Source organism: Scleropages formosus, chromosome 17, assembly GCF_900964775.1.
Source record: "Scleropages formosus chromosome 17, fSclFor1.1, whole genome shotgun sequence".
Classification (NCBI taxonomy): domain Eukaryota; kingdom Metazoa; phylum Chordata; class Actinopteri; order Osteoglossiformes; family Osteoglossidae; genus Scleropages; species Scleropages formosus.
This window is the reverse complement of record NC_041822.1, coordinates 8,445,332-8,460,873: the sequence shown is the minus strand read 5'-3', so window position 1 is coordinate 8,460,873 and position 15,542 is coordinate 8,445,332. Positions and strand designations below refer to the sequence as shown.

General features: G+C 43.6%; 2 protein-coding genes across 20 annotated transcripts in view; both read left to right on the top strand.

Annotated features, from left to right (window-relative positions):
- Window positions 1-5,128, top strand: part of ehmt1a (euchromatic histone-lysine N-methyltransferase 1a) — a 29,320-nt gene extending 24,192 nt beyond the window's left edge. For all 5 annotated transcript variants that reach the window (XM_018759131.2, XM_018759130.2, XM_018759132.2 and 2 more), the window contains 9 exons: window positions 166-320; window positions 613-780; window positions 1,021-1,165; window positions 1,326-1,403; window positions 1,557-1,672; window positions 1,997-2,083; window positions 2,414-2,492; window positions 3,558-3,733; window positions 3,995-5,128. In XM_018759131.2, the coding sequence (XP_018614647.1) occupies window positions 166-320; window positions 613-780; window positions 1,021-1,165; window positions 1,326-1,403; window positions 1,557-1,672; window positions 1,997-2,083; window positions 2,414-2,492; window positions 3,558-3,733; window positions 3,995-4,181 (1,191 nt within the window). In that variant the 3' untranslated portion in view covers window positions 4,182-5,128. The remainder of the gene's footprint in view (window positions 1-165; window positions 321-612; window positions 781-1,020; window positions 1,166-1,325; window positions 1,404-1,556; window positions 1,673-1,996; window positions 2,084-2,413; window positions 2,493-3,557; window positions 3,734-3,994) is intronic.
- A 7,215-nt stretch (window positions 5,129-12,343) lies between these two features.
- The window catches only part of cacna1ba (calcium channel, voltage-dependent, N type, alpha 1B subunit, a), a 126,369-nt gene continuing 123,170 nt past the window's right edge, over window positions 12,344-15,542 (top strand). For all 15 annotated transcript variants that reach the window (XM_029259368.1, XM_029259367.1, XM_029259366.1 and 12 more), the window contains exon 1: window positions 12,344-13,346. In XM_029259368.1, coding sequence (XP_029115201.1) covers window positions 13,078-13,346 — 269 coding nt within the window. In that variant the 5' untranslated portion in view covers window positions 12,344-13,077. The remainder of the gene's footprint in view (window positions 13,347-15,542) is intronic.

The window sequence follows — 15,542 nt, the reverse complement described above, 5'->3', positions numbered from 1 at the left end:
TTGAAGAAAACCCAGCTGCAGTTTGTTTTGTGACCATGCAGATTTTTAGGTTGATTTTCTGTATATTACAGACTAGCTTTTTTTTTTTTTTTTGGGAAGTCTTTTAAGTATAGCTTGTGGTGATTTTTGATCAGATCATGTTGATAGTATTAATCTCCTATGCAGGAAGAGAATATCTGCCTCCACTGGGCTGCATTTTCTGGTTGCATGGAGATCGCCCACATTCTCCTTGATGCCAAATGTGATCTCCATGCAGTCAATGTCCATGGGGACTCGCCCCTGCACGTTGCTGCACGGGAGAATCAGCTGGACTGTGTAGAGTAAGTGCTCTGAAGGCCATGGGGTCAGGACATCATCCCAATGTACTTCACACTTACAAATCGTTCACAGAAACAGTCTGTCTTCATACATTGTAAACCACTAGATGTGATAACTCCTGCAGGCTTTAGGGTCTAGACCTCATGTGAATCTCTTATCAATTGGATAACATTGAAATTGCTGACATAGAGTAGAGTGAAGATAGGAAACATTCTGATACTGATTTGTTGTGTGACAGGAAGGTATATACCTACAGAGACTCATTAGGCTCTGGTGTTCCCTTTGCCCTGCCAGGTTATTTCTGTCACGTGGGGCAGATGTGAAGTTGAAGAACCATGAAGGGCAGACCCCTTTGGAGTGCGCTAGCCAGAGCTCCAAGGTATGGGCAGCCCTGCAAACTAACAGGAAGTTGAAGGAGGCTGGAAGCATTCTGGGACAGCAGTGGGAGAAGCTCCTCAGCAGGTGACCACATTTTTGCCATGGGTTAAAGAAGGGACTTCTCCCAGTTCCTATATATGGCGCCGTTTCAGCACACATTGATGATGCTTGTGCTGGAAGTAGCATTGTTGGTATGATAGTTGAAAATTATTCAATGGCTTCTGAGTATATAATACTGTACAGCTCAATCTTTATGCATCACTGGGTATTCAGGGTTTTTTTTTTTTCTTCCTTATTTTTAATATTCTTTTGTGTTTTTTTCAGGGATATCTCACGGGGATACGAGAAGATCCCAATCCCGTGTGTGAATGGGGTGGATTGTGAGCCCTGTCCGGACAACTACAGATACGTCCCGGAAAATTGTGTCACCACCCCTCTGCACATTGACAAGAACATCACACACTTACAGGTACACCAGCACCATATATGAAAGCAATTCTTCTTTAAGAACTTATTTCCCACATTTTGCATGCATTTACCCAGATAAGATGAGTGTCAACTTTTTAGGAATTTTGTGAGGAAAATCCTGCTGTTCCTCTGATTTACTGGTGACACTCTCCCCAATACAGTACTGCACGTGTAAAGATGAATGCTCATCTGCCAGCTGTATGTGCGGCCAGCTCAGCCTGCACTGCTGGTACGACAAGGTAGGTCATAGTACAGATGTGCTGTCTGCAGTGTGTGGGTGCAAAGGGGAAAATAGAGAAGTACTTGGTACTCAGTGGTCATGAACACAACGGTAATATGATCTGCTCTGTTTGTGCATATGTGGGTGTGCGTGTATGAATACGTGGGTTCAGGAAGGGTGTCTGCTCCGGGAATTCTGCCGGGAGGAGCCCCCCCTTATCTTTGAGTGCAATCATGCCTGCTCCTGCTGGAGGACTTGCAAGAACCGCGTACTACAGAATGGGCTGCGGTAAGGGGGCCTTCTCAGCCTACTTCACGTGACACAGACATGGTTCTGAAAAGACTGATTAAAAGCTTTGACACTTTGGCCGATTTTTATGTATTTGCATATTCTCAAAATACGTATTTCTAGCATTGCATGTTTTGTTAGATTATCCATCTGAAATGTTCTATGTTACAGAATAATTGAAATAATTATATAAACTAAAGCAGTGTTTATGTCGCAACAGTCGGGATAATTGAACACAAGCAGACAATACAAAAAACTGAACGGAAGAAGTGCAGAGACGGAACAGTGCTGATAAAATATAACTGTGACTTATTTCACCCCCAGGGTCCGACTGCAGCTCTTCCGTACCCGAAAGATGGGCTGGGGAGTGAAGGCGCTGCAGGATATTCCCGAGGGTACCTTTGTGTGCGAGTGAGTCCTAGCTCTGCTTGCAAATGGAGCTTTCAGATGGAATCTATGAGTGTGGTGGTCTCGCCATAGTGCTGACAGTTAATTACCTATTTGCAAGCAATAATGATTCTAGACAAAAAGGGATGCATTTTTAGAAATTTACAGTTGGAATATAATGTTCTCATCCTGTAGCCCTATCGTGTCTTTTGAACTGAAATCCAACATTTGAATTAGCAACTCGGTATATGAGATACAGGAGTACGGTATGATAGAATTATGAATGCTTCAAGAAATGATGATTCTTTTCTTCATACTTTGCATTTAAACTTAAGATTTTTCCCATCTACGTAGGTACATAGGAGAGATTATTTCTGATGCTGACGCAGATATCAGAGAAGATGATTCCTACCTATTCAATTTGGACAATAAGGTAATACCTGTTGTGAGAAGTTAGGATATAACATATAAATGGTTTGCAGACTGTTTAACATGGTATTCCTGTCCATGTCTTATTTTATATCTTCTTTATTATGAATATTTCAGTTCTCTTCTTAACAAACCATTTCCTGTTGAGTTTTTGTATTGCACTTTCAGCCTCCGCATTAATTTCAAGAGTAGAATTAAACCTTGCTAACACTTAGATTTAAGCATTTTATGATGTGTACATCCTGTGGCGTGGGATTGAGTTGTGGCATCGGGTCAGGCCCTTTAGTCCTCAAAGACTCAGTCCCATACATTTCAGAGTACTGGTTTACTTATGGCTGATATACACCTACAGCACAAGGTGAAGGGTTGCTACCAAATTATTCCTTTAGTGAAGAAGTTTATTGTTGAAGTACAGCGAAAAACCAGAATGTATTAAACACCAATCCTGCTTCAGCCTGTGGTTCAACTCCGTTCAGGCAGATCAATGTCAAGCATTAATTTCTCAGTCACTCCGGACTGTGAAGGAGCAGCAAGTGAGATGTGTGGAGAATAGGTATCAATTCACAGAGGGTAAACCCCCCCCAAAAAAGGACAGATTTGCATTGACAGGAGCTGCTGGCCAGTGCACAGGTTTGCCCAACACACACTTTGGCTGGGTTGCTTTTACTAGTACTAGACTATCATGTCATATTGATGTGGTCTGCTGGTTCCTTTCTCTCACACAATACATCCTTAACTGATAGTGTACACATGATTAATTTTTAAATAGAGGTTTTCCTCAAGATAACTAGGCTGCTGTAAAAAGGTATCTTGTTCTTAAGTTATCATATGTTCTAGGCATTTTGGGGCATAGGTATTAGCACAGTGGTACACAATGAAGATACATTTGTTGTACAAAATGATAATCTGCTGAATCATACTCCAAAACATCTCCATCTCTGGTGAAGAACTGCAAAAATAGATGGGACTGAAGGTAAAGCTGAAAAATGTCATCAGGCTTTCTTTTAATATTTTTGGAAAGTCATTGTAGTTCTGGAGATTTTATATTGCTGTATGCACCTTCTCACAGGTGGGTGACGTGTACTGTGTTGATGCCCGATTCTATGGCAACGTCAGCAGGTTCATTAACCACATGTGTGAACCCAACCTGTTTCCTGTCCGGGTGTTCACCACACACCAGGATTTGAGGTTCCCCCACGTTGCCTTCTTTGCCAGCAAACTAATCCGTGCAGGAGATGAACTAGGGTAGGAGTGAAGTCTTCTTTCTCTCAGCTAAGCATGGTCTTTTTCACAATTGTTGTCTGTTCAGAAGTCTCTGGTATTACTGCAGCCAGGGACATACAGCAATTTAATGTTTAAATCTGGAAAGATGGCTAAATACCTTTCTTTCATGTTGCTTATCTCTAAATCTTGGAGATGCTGAGTGTGTTTGAACTGCTATCTATACATTACTGAACCACTTGCTACAGGCACCATGTCTGACATATCTGTGTTGCTTCATGTCAGGTTTGACTATGGTGACCACTTCTGGGAGATCAAAAGCAGGTACTTCAGCTGCCAGTGTGGTTCACCTAAGTGCAGGCATTCCCTAGCCACTGTGGCTCAGAGGCAGACCAACAGCATGCCCGGGAGCCAAGGACCCAGTACGCTGCCTGACACCAACTCTTGCATGGTGCCATCCAGCCCCAGCTGAGGAACTCATACTCTAACAGGGCTCAATCAGGCCCTGCACAAGACGGGTTGGACCTCTACCAGTCCCTCCACACATCTTGCCTTTTGCTACACTTGCCATCCAGGTTCTCCATGGATGTGTGATGTGCACTAGTATCGCTGACAGTGACAGATTTCTGGTGCCCCCCCACGGATCACAGCCTGTGACGTCATCTGCTCTTAGTCTTTTCAGAGTGAGAAGGCTACACTTTTATTCTTATTTTGCTTATTTGAATTTACTTCCGCAATTTATTCAAAAGATGTTTTTTTCACTATCATTCCTGCTGGAAATTACTGGATGACAAAGTATTTTTTTAATGAACAGAAATGAAATTTCACTGCATTTTTTTTTTTTTTTTTTTAAATCCACTGTCACACTTTCCCAAATTATTGCTGTAGTTCAAGGGTATTTTTAAAAATACATCTTCCATAAATTTTGCCATTGACATGTATGGAAACTGTTTTGACTATCAACAGTTGATGCAAGTCACATACAGTGCTGTGAAAAAGTATTTACCCCATCCTGACTTCTTTTGTTTTTGTGCATATCTCATGCTAAATAGTTTTAGCTTTTCAAACGAAATACAACATAAAACAAAGGCAACCTGAGTAAACACAGAATACAGTTTTGAGCTTTTATTTTTTTATTGAAGCAAAAAAAAAAGCTTTCCAGCACCTACCACCCATGTGAAAAACTAATTGCCCCCCTAAAATCTGGTTGTGCCACCTTTAGCAGCAATAACTGCAACCTTATGCTTCCGATAACTGGAGCTTAGTCTTTTGACCCATTCTTTTTTTGCAGAACTGCTTTAGTTCAGCCACACTCGAGGGTTTTTGAGCAAGGACTGCCTGTTTAAGGTCCTGGCACAGCATCTCAATTGGATTCAAGTCAGGGCTTTGACTAGGCCACTCCAGAACTTTAATTTTGCTTTTTTTGAGCCATTCAGAGGTGGATTTACTCCTGTGATTTGGATCATTGTCTTGCTTCATAACCCAGTTGTGCTTGAGTTTCAACTTATGGACTGAAGACCGGACATTCTCCTTTAGGATTTTCTGGTAGAGAGCAGAATTCATATTTCCCTCAATTATTACAAGTTGCCCAGACCCTGAAGCAGCAAAGCATCCCCACACCATCACACTGCCACCACCATGCTTAACCGTAGATATGATGTTCTTTTTGTGGAATTTGGTGTTTGGTTTACGCCAGATGTAACAGGACCCCTGTCTTCCAAACAGTTCCACTTTTGACTCAACAGTCCACAGAACATTCTCCCAAAAGGTTTGAGGATCATCAAGGTTTGTTTAGGCAAAATTCAGACGAGCTTTAATGTTCTTATGGTTTAGCAGTGGTTTTCACCTTGTCACTCTTTCATGGATTCCATTTTTCCCTAGTGTCTTTCTGATAGTGGAGTCATAAACAGTGACCTTTATTGATGCAAGAGAGGCCTGTAGTTCCTTCGACATTGTCCTTGGCTCTTTTGTGACTTTCTGGATGAGTTGTCGCTGTGCTCTTGGAATTTTGGAAGGTCAGCCACTTGGGAAGGTTCACTACTGTGCCAAGTTTTGCCATTTGGAGATGATGGCTCTCGCTGTGGTTCTTTGGAGTCCCAGAGCCTTTGAAATAGCATTGTAGCCCTTCCCAGACTGATGTATTTCACTCACCTTCCTCCTCCTCATTTCTGGAATTTCTTTCAACTTTGGCATTGTGTTACTGGGTAAGACATTTTAACCAACTTCATGCTGTTGAAAAAGTTCTATTTAAGTCTTGATTTGATTGAATAGGACTGGCAGTTATCAGGCCTGGTTGTGTCTAGTGCAGCTGAATCCCATTATGAATGCAGTTTCATAGATTTGGGAAATTCTACTACTGGGGAAATACATTTTCACACAGGCCCAGTTGGTATTAGATAACTTCTTTGCTTCAATAAATAACATCATTTAAAAACAATATTTTGTGTTTACTCAGGTGGCCTTTGTGTCATGACGGCTCGGAGGCAGGACGGACTCAAGCGCAGAGTGCGGTGTGAGAGAGGTTTATTAGTTAAGAATCGTTATCCAAAGGCAGGTCGTGGGACAGGCGAGGGTCAGGCGATCAGCAGACGGGGTACAAAGGGCGAAGGCAAAGATCAGGGTCGAATAGTACAGGCAGCGGTCAGACGCGGACAGAGTTCACGGGTACACGTCGTTTGGGAAACGAGGCAAAAGCTAGGTTCCGCACCCGTTTGCACGTCGTCTCCTTTTATGCAGCTTCCATCAGGAATCTGCAGGTGTCGCTGATGAGGTGGGTGCGCGGGGCGTGACACTTTGTTAGTTTTAATTTTTGAAACAATTTAGTATGAGATATACACAAAAACAGGAGAATTTAGGATGGTGACATTCTTTTTCACAGCACTGTAGTAGAAGTCACAAGTTTACATACACTCACCATATGTCTAACTCAATACCATCCATTCCACATACTGTATACTGTGCTGCCTGAAGTAACAGAACCACTTTCATAATGCGCAAGTACAAAAAGCACAATTTCAAAATGTGAAACTGAAGATGAGGCAAATCTTTATACCATTTCAACTGAAAATGCTGTATAAACTTGAAAGGTTAAAGATTGTAGTGCTGACAAAGCAGTATTTTTCGTCCGTTGTAAAGTCCACTTTTAACATTTATTTTTTAAAAACTTAGACTTATGGAACATATACAGTTGCTGTGTTGTCAAAACCTTGCTTACCTACTTTTTCAATTCTGTATGTGGTTGTGTGTATCATGCAAATTTAAGAAGAAAAATAAAATGAAATTTCTCTAAATTGTCATTTATTTCATGAAAATGCAGTGATGCTCTGAGTGAGCTTCCCCCCCAATAACTTTCCCTACCACTGAAAGTTGTAATCCAGAGCAGTAGCACATATACAGTACAAGGAGGCGCAGTGTGGTATGCTGCAAGAAGGAATTTATTTTTACGCAGACTCCTCAGCTTTTACAGTTGGGCTGGACATCGGTTCCTAAGTCGACTTGTTTGTAAAAGTTGCATTTACCACTAAGTCAAAATCAATAAAAGCTTAATAATACAGATGTCCCTTGATTTATTTATTGGTTGGTACTGTAAAAGCATTTGATGTGGCTGCGTATAATAAAAACGTTGTAATATTTTATCTTTGAGCTATTGTAAAATTTATTAAAATGTCTCTACAAACAATCTTGATTTTGATTGCTTCATCCTCTAAATATTTGTACCATGTGTCACTTTATGATCACCAGCATTCACCAACTCCAGACACAAGTGTAAACAGTGGAACCGAGTTGAATGAAGCCAGTCCCACAATCCTGTTTATTTCAGTTTTGAGGAATGGGTAAGCAAGTTCCCTCCCCTACAGGTTTTAAGAAAATTGACTTTTTTTTTTTTTTTTTTTTGGTTTTCACACATCTGCATGTTTTGATTCTTACAAAATGAATGATCTTTGTGTTGCCCGTAGCTTAGATGTTTGTGAACTGCGCTAACGGCTGTCATTTCCACATTCTCAGCGGTTTCACCCCTCTGTGCCAGCTGCCTGGCACTTTGTCTTTCCAACTGTCTGCTGTGCACACAGGTGGCCTTCAGGGGGAGTAACAGAACACTTCAACTGTACATCTCCTCTTGCATAACTACTGTTAGACTGGTTTGCATTTTTTTGTAGGCTGTGTTTCAAATGCGCACACAATGATCTGTTCAATATACATGCTTTCCTTCAATATGGGGAATTTCTTGAAAATTAGTCTTGTGTTTGCAGAGTTCATTGCCGTCGTAGGGCGTAATGATATATTTACTGGGAACTTGAAAGACCAGTGAAAACGAATGAACCAAAAGAAAACAAGTTTTTGTATATCTCATGTGGGAATATAAAAATGCTCTCCAAAATTTTTTGCATGCAGTAGACTGTTTGAACAGGTTAAAACGAGGAAAGGGGGTCCACTGCAATTTGGCTATTTCAACAAAGCATTCAGATCTCAGAAATAGTACAAATAATGAAAATTATGACACTGTACTGCAATAGCACACACACACACACATTTTCTGAACCGCTAGTCCCACACGGGGTCGCGGGGAACCGGAGCCTAACCCGGCAACACAGGGCGGAAGGCCGGAGGGGGAGGGGACACACCCAGGACGGGACGCCAGTCCGTCGCAAGGCACCCCAAGGGGGACTCGAACCCCAGACCCACCGGAGAGCAGGACTGCGGTCCAACCCACCGCACCCCCTACTGCAATAACAATGGAGTCATATTAACTAAGTCTCTTGCCTGAAATTGAGAAAACATGGAATCAGCAGTTTTTAGCTGTTTTTTTTTATCCAAGTCTGTTCCAGTGTGGTCCATCGGTAGGTTAAATTTACTGTATTTCCTTATGCGGATATAAATGTAAAAAAAAAAAAGGGTTTATAGCGAGGTGATTTGCGTTCCAAATAATTTAGGTGCAATCACGATCGGATGTACCGCACATCCAGCACAGCCTGAATATCTCCGAGGACGGAACTGCTGACCTCTGGCTTAGGTCACAGAGTTTTTTTTTTTTTTTTTTTTTTTTTTGCCTGACTTCATACAGAACGGTTGACCAGATTTTTCCGGTAAGCTTCCATAACTAGCCGAGTACCAGTGGGAGTGTGTTCTTTCTGGGAACGTCCATTAGGTTCCAGCTGGTGCTATGCCCAGACTGAGTGTGTATCATCCTAAAGTGGGAAGCTCTTCCTTACCACCGAGTTCTCTCACCTTTCAATTTGGTTATTCGCTCTCAATCAATAGCAGCACTTGAAGGAAAAAGCGGTGTCCGCGCCGGGCAACAATTTTTGGAGTAATAACTGCGCTCGTGTACTAGGAAGTGAAACGAAGAACGGCCTCAAAGCTGAATTGTGCAAACTGTTGTTGGAAATGCTGCGAAGCGACCTCTTGAATTAGACGTTAGGGAAATTTTTGACATAGACTGATGATACGCGACCCATTTTATATTTGTTGCAGGGCACTTATGTAACAGTCTGTCTCGCATTGGATCAGACTGCCTTGGCATTGATGCTCTTTTTGTATTTACTTCATACTGCATCTTAAATAGTTCTGATAAGTTCTCTCTGGTGGCTTACACCTTTCTGTGCACTTCTTATTGAGCAGCACTCAGTTAAAATGTACCGGTGTGGGTCTGACTATGGTAAAACCAAACCCATGTTCTGTGTGAAATTAACGTTGTTCTTGAACCCAAATGATCTATGGTTTGGCAAACGAAAAAAAAAAAAAAAAAAGGAGCCACGCGTGTGCTGTGTGGCTCACAGGCTGTGCCCAACACTTTGTAACATCTTGTATTCTGGCTCCACGACTCTCCGGAGCCTTCCGTCTCCCTTTCGAAGGCGCAGCGAGCAGATGACTCATTGCGCTGAGGAGCAGCGCGTGAAAGGGTGTGAGCGAGGCGGTCGAGGTACTGAGGCTGCACTCAGTTCCCCCAGCGCACTCATCGGTGGCCTCTTGGTGACATAGGGTGACATCTCCGCTCCAGTGAAGGCAGCACAGTCCTGCTGTACATTATGTGGGAAGGGTCTCAGCATCGTTTAAGGTGACTGTGATGCTGAAAAGTTGCTTTTAATGCTGATGTACTAGTGATTACTCTTTTGCGTTAAATGTTTTGTTTTATTGTATTTTCATTTATTTATGGCACGATCTCTTGGTTGTAATGCAAATTTCAGTGATTTTGGATCCAGGAAAAGTTGTGCATAATGAGCTTATGTACTATGTATGTATGTTGGGGGGCGCAGTGGCACGGCAGGTCCTGCTCTCTGACGGGTCTGGGGTTCGAGTCAAGCTTGGGTTACCTTGTGATGGACTGGCGTCCCGTCCTGGGTGTGTCCCCTCCCTCTCCAGCCTTGTGCCCTGTGTTGCCGGGCTAAGCTCCAGTTCGCTGCGACGCCCCTTGGGACAAACAGTTTCAGACAGTGTGTGTGTGTGTGTGTGTGTGTGTGTGTGTGTTTTCACTATGTGTGTTGACTATGGTGATCACGCCTGAAGGCCGACATCAGCCAGACAGGTTAAAACCCATGCTGCTTACACTTAGAGTATGAGTTTTGATCAAGTGGTAGTGTCAGTTCTTTAATTCTTCTTTTTTCTTAAATTCTTTATTCTTTAAGCTGTAGTTTTTTCATTCTAAATCAGCATGTAGCTTAACAGTTAGGGCTGTCGCTTTGCATTAGGAAGGTACCAGCTTTGGATCCCTGCTGCAGCTCTAGTGCCCTTAAGCAAAGCACTTTCTTTCAATTGATAAAGTAGAAATTACACAACTGTATAAATGGTTAGGTAATTGTTAGTACCGTACTTTAGTATTCAAACCTAATGTTATAAGCTGCCAGAGACAAAGACGTTAGAAAAATAAAATAGGCTAAAATTATTTTAATTTTTATCATTTTTCAATTATAATAACACTGGGCCAACAGTGAAAGTTATACATTCAGGAAAATTGCATAAAATTCTGTCAGGTATCTTTTCTCCCATGGCTTTAAAACTCAGGAATTATACTTTGGCTGCAATTTGTTTTAAACAAAACCTAATTCTGAATGAAACTTACAACATTTACATTTATTCATTTAGCAGATGCTTTTCTCCAAAAGTGACAAACAAGTCATATTCAACAAAAGTGCATTTCACAACAGATGGAGAGACATGGACACAGACATGAGAAAGTACAGTCTGATGTCACTGTTCAGACCAGCATACAGCTGGGAGAGAGTACAACTTTTTAAAAACAGATATCATTTACAATAACATTAATATGAATAGCGCTAATAGAATTGATGGGAAATACAAACATTTGTGACAACTGGCACAACGTACATTTATGGAATGGGGGGTGCGGTGGTGCAGCAGGTTTGGCTGGGTCCTGCTCTCTGGTGGGTCTGGGGTTCGAGTCCCGCTTGGGGTGCACTGTGACGGACTGGTGTCCAGTCCTGGGTGTGTCCCCTCCCCCTCCAGCTCTACACCCTGTGTTGTCGGGTTAGGCTCCTGTTCGCTGTGACCCCCACTTGGGATGGCTGGCTTCAGACTGTGTGTGTGTGTGCCTGTCTGTCTACATTTATAGAGCACATAGATCTGGAGGGAAGTGAGTCCATATGAGGTGTGTTCTGAGACTTTTCTTGAAAGTGTAGAGAGATTCAGCAGTTCTGAGTGAGAGAGGGAGGACATTCCACTACATTGGAGCCAGAATGGAGATCCTTCATGCTTTTGAAATTGGACCTCTTGTGCGTAGGACCAGCATGCGGGCAGAAGTGGAGAAGCGCAGCAGTCTTGCTGGAGGGTTTGCTGTGAGACAAGGCCAGATTCTGCAAATGTAATACAGGATGTATCTACAAGACCAGGTTCTGGCATCAATATTTTAAGAAAAGAGTAGATCTGAGTTACTCCCAGGCTCTTAACCAACAGAGTAAGTGAAATAAGTGAATTGTCCAGTCTGACAGTGAGTTCCCGACAGGTGAACGTTGAAACCATTACGTAGGTACTTTCTGTTATTGGAAATCTGTCTTACCTTAATATTGTTTCTACCACATAAAAATATGTTTTTTTTTTTAAATATGTTTATATGCTTCCAAGAAGGAGAAAAAATTTACTTTGAATATAAGTAGTTACATAATGCAAGGTTGCTTCAAAAACGTAGCAGTGGTACTCAGTGGATATGAAATACTGGGGGGGGGGGGGATTAGACTTGCTTGGACACTGGGGGGGGTCATGCCTTCTTGCACCTCCCTTGTTTCATCTGTGGTAAACTAAAATAAAAGACATATTCCACAGGCCAGTGTAACAGAAAATACTGATCCTGACAAAAAAAGGGGTAAATATCGACATCTAAGTCTGAAAGATGCGATTTATTTATGTATTTACACCAATTTACCACCCCCTTCCAACTCGTCATGCTCGCAACGTTTGCGGACTTCACAGGATCCGACACAACCTTTCGAAAAGTGTCCCGAGAGCCGCGGCGAAGGGGAAAGCGCGCGCGCGCGCGCTCTCCGCGAGGACGCCTTTCGCAGCCGCTCGAGGGAAACGTGCGCGTTCTTCTCGCTCGAGACCGAGCGTTCCGTAGCGGCACAGGTGGCGCAGCTGATTGGCCCGCGTCGGTCACGTGCGCTAATTCATAAGGAGCAGCTGCTGTGGAAACTGGTTACATTTAATATATCTGTACCCAAGGATGAGGGAAGTGGCGGGAGCGGGACTTCCATTGTTTTCCTTTTGACAATGTGCGGGAGAAAGGAGCAGATGGAAGAAAAGCCCGAGTGGTTCTCGCATTCGCCCGGAATAAAGCGGAACGACGACGAGAGGAGGGAGAAGAGCTGGAAGCCCCGTCCCAGCGGCGCTCGTCGTTCTGTTGTGAATTGAATGATAATTGTCAGATGCGCGTCAACATGCCGCATGCACCTTGGCTTGCTCGTGTTTGCTTGGTGCTCTTTCGGTAAGCGATGGGCCTTTTTGTGATCTAGGAGCAGGGATGAAGAAGAGTTCGTCTTCACCCTGTAGCCCGGAGCGCATCTTGCGAGGATTGTATACAAGAAGAATCTGAATTTTAAACTTTTTCTCCTTTTTATCAGCCACGACTTGGGATCACGCAACAAAAGAAGGGAGCTATATAGAAGAGTGGCGATTTTCCAGGTGTAAAAACAAACAAACAAACAAGCAAAAAAAAAAAAGAGAAAACGTTAATAAAACTGAATACAATAATTCGTCCGGTGTAAACGAACAGTAGGTTCTCTGAGCGGACAGGGGCACACAGTGACACACCGATGCGGACTGCGAGCTGGGAAAACGGCGCGTGTTGTGATGCTTCTTCTGCCTGTCGTGTCTGATGTCACATTGCTGGATTTCTTCTCCGGGATCTGCGCGTTTCTAGAATGGCTCGTTTCGGAGACGATCTACCCGCCCGCTACGGAGGCGGCGGCGGCGGCGGTCCGGCGGGCGCCGGCAGAGGGGCGAGCCGGCAGGGAGGCCCCCCGGGCGGCCAGAGGATGTACAAGCAAACGATGGCTCAGAGAGCCCGGACAATGGCCATATACAACCCGATTCCCGTCAAGCAGAACTGCTTCACCGTCAACCGCTCTCTCTTCATCTTCAGCGAAGACAACATCATACGGAAGTACGCCAAGAAAATAACGGAATGGCCATATCCTTTACTGCGCTTGTGAAGCGTGCGCTCCCGACATTACTGATCATTCATTATTATGTGTAACTGTGTCTCATTGCACTTTATTCTCAGTTTGCATCTCTTCAATAGGCGCCCTGCATCATCAGTGCAATAACTTCCCCTATTTAGCAGCGACAGCCTCATCGAAACACGTGCGGTAATTCTGCATCCCCCCCCCCCCAGTGCCACTTCCTGAAAAGAAAAGGTGTCGTTGCTTTGGTGCAACTTGCTCTTCTCACTGTGGCACGATCCTTCCAGGCAGCAGTGGAAGAAATGCGCAGGGAAACAGACGACTGCGCAGTCAAGTTAAAGGGGGGGTGGAATCTGTTTGGGTGGTGGCTGTGCAGGTAATTTCATTGGGCACAGCGCAACACTGCGAAGTGTGGTTTGGCACCCAGGGGTTTTGGGCATCACACAGTACGCATCGCGCTGGATGGCCGGGGTGGTTTCCTTCGTCTCGCATAGCAGCGCAAGCGCTTGCCTATGTGTGTGATTTTAATGTACTTTGTAAAGCCTAAGGGCTATAACTGATTTGTGATGTGTTATAGTGTATATGCTTGGTTGTGTGTCAATATGTACACATATGTATTTGTGTGTGTAAACAAGTGTGTATATATAGCAGTACTGGGTGGAGGCACATGTCATAATGTTCTCTTGTTCTGGTCCCCGGGAGGCTGTGGTTTTCTTTCACATCCGATCACTGCCGTATCGACCCCTTTTGTATTAAGCAGCGGGTCTCCGGTCGCTCCTAGCAACCGACCTGGGCTTGCAGGGAGCGCTGCCACTCCTGCGTCTGCGGCCAGCGTCTCGAAGGACAGGGGATGGTCATGGAGAAAAGACCTGCAGCGCTCTACTCTTGCCTGGTTCCACCCGTTGCATCTAGCTCGTCGTGTGTACTGTACTGCTGCTCTTTCCACAGAACCTCCTTTGCGGCTGAGCAGCTCAAAGAACCTGTCTAAGCTATAAGTGATATTGGAGAAATTTTACCCCGGATATATCAGACCAAATAATCAGGTTTCTTCTCATGCTGCATTAAAGTAGACCAGCAGAGAAGATAACCAGGACCTTCTTTTGCAAATGACTTACTAGCTAGTGGGTGCAAGAGTATTTTTTTTTTTGTGTCTTTGTAGTGTGTGTGGCCGAGTGTTTTTCACTTAAAATGGAAAAGCATAGAAAAGACTAATTTGAGGGAGTTTTAAATTTTGGGTTGCCAAATTTTATCAAAACCCAAAGTACCTCCCAGCACCCCCTTCCCTTGCTTTCCAGGCGTTTCAGAATGTTTTATTTGGAAAAGCATCCACACATACACTCAACATCCACTAAAACTCACAGTAAATGATAAGATGGCCTTCAAGAATGTTATCCAATGGTCTTTGGCACACAAGTTGAGCAAGAGTGACTCTTTGTGACAAAATTTGACCCTACAATATGTTTAAACTCAAAGTATGTAAATATCAGTCTAGTTTTGCAGTGAACCATTACCTTGATTTACTTTTCACATTTTTGTTTGTATTGTTTATTTTTTGTGTTACGGGGAAAGTCTAATCATAGCTCACCAATGCCAAGAAATATATTTCAAACAGAAGTTAATATTGCAGGTAATATTCTCATTTAGAGGCTTCTCTGCATTTCTCAACTTTATATTGCCTTTGTTCCCATCTAGGCTTTCTAGAGTATGAGCACTCTCCAGGGTCCTGAACCTTTCCAGAGTGCCAGGTTCTGGCCAATTGCAAATGGTGAGAGACAGAGACTTCAGAAAACATTAAAATTACAAAAATTGAGAGTAGATAGTTTTTTGTTAGAATTGTACTCACCTCAGTCTTCAAGAGGACATAAAATTTTACTGTACAGTATCTGTTGCCGAGGGGGTGCGGTGGCGCAGTGGGTTGGACCACGGTCCTGCTGTCCGGTGGGTCTGGGGTTCGAGTCCCGCTTGGGGTGCCTTGCGACGGACTGGCGTCCCGTCCTGGGTGTGTCTCCTCCCCCTCCGGCCTTACGCCCTGTGTTACCGGGTAGGCTCCGGTTCCCCCGTGACCCCGTATGGGACAAGCGGTTCTGAAAATGTGTGTGTGTGTGTGTGTGTATCTGTTGCCTTGTGTGAATGCTGTGTTCCATATGGACATTTATGCTTTTGCTCTGTATTTTATGACTTAATCGTGTAGAAGTCACTTCTGA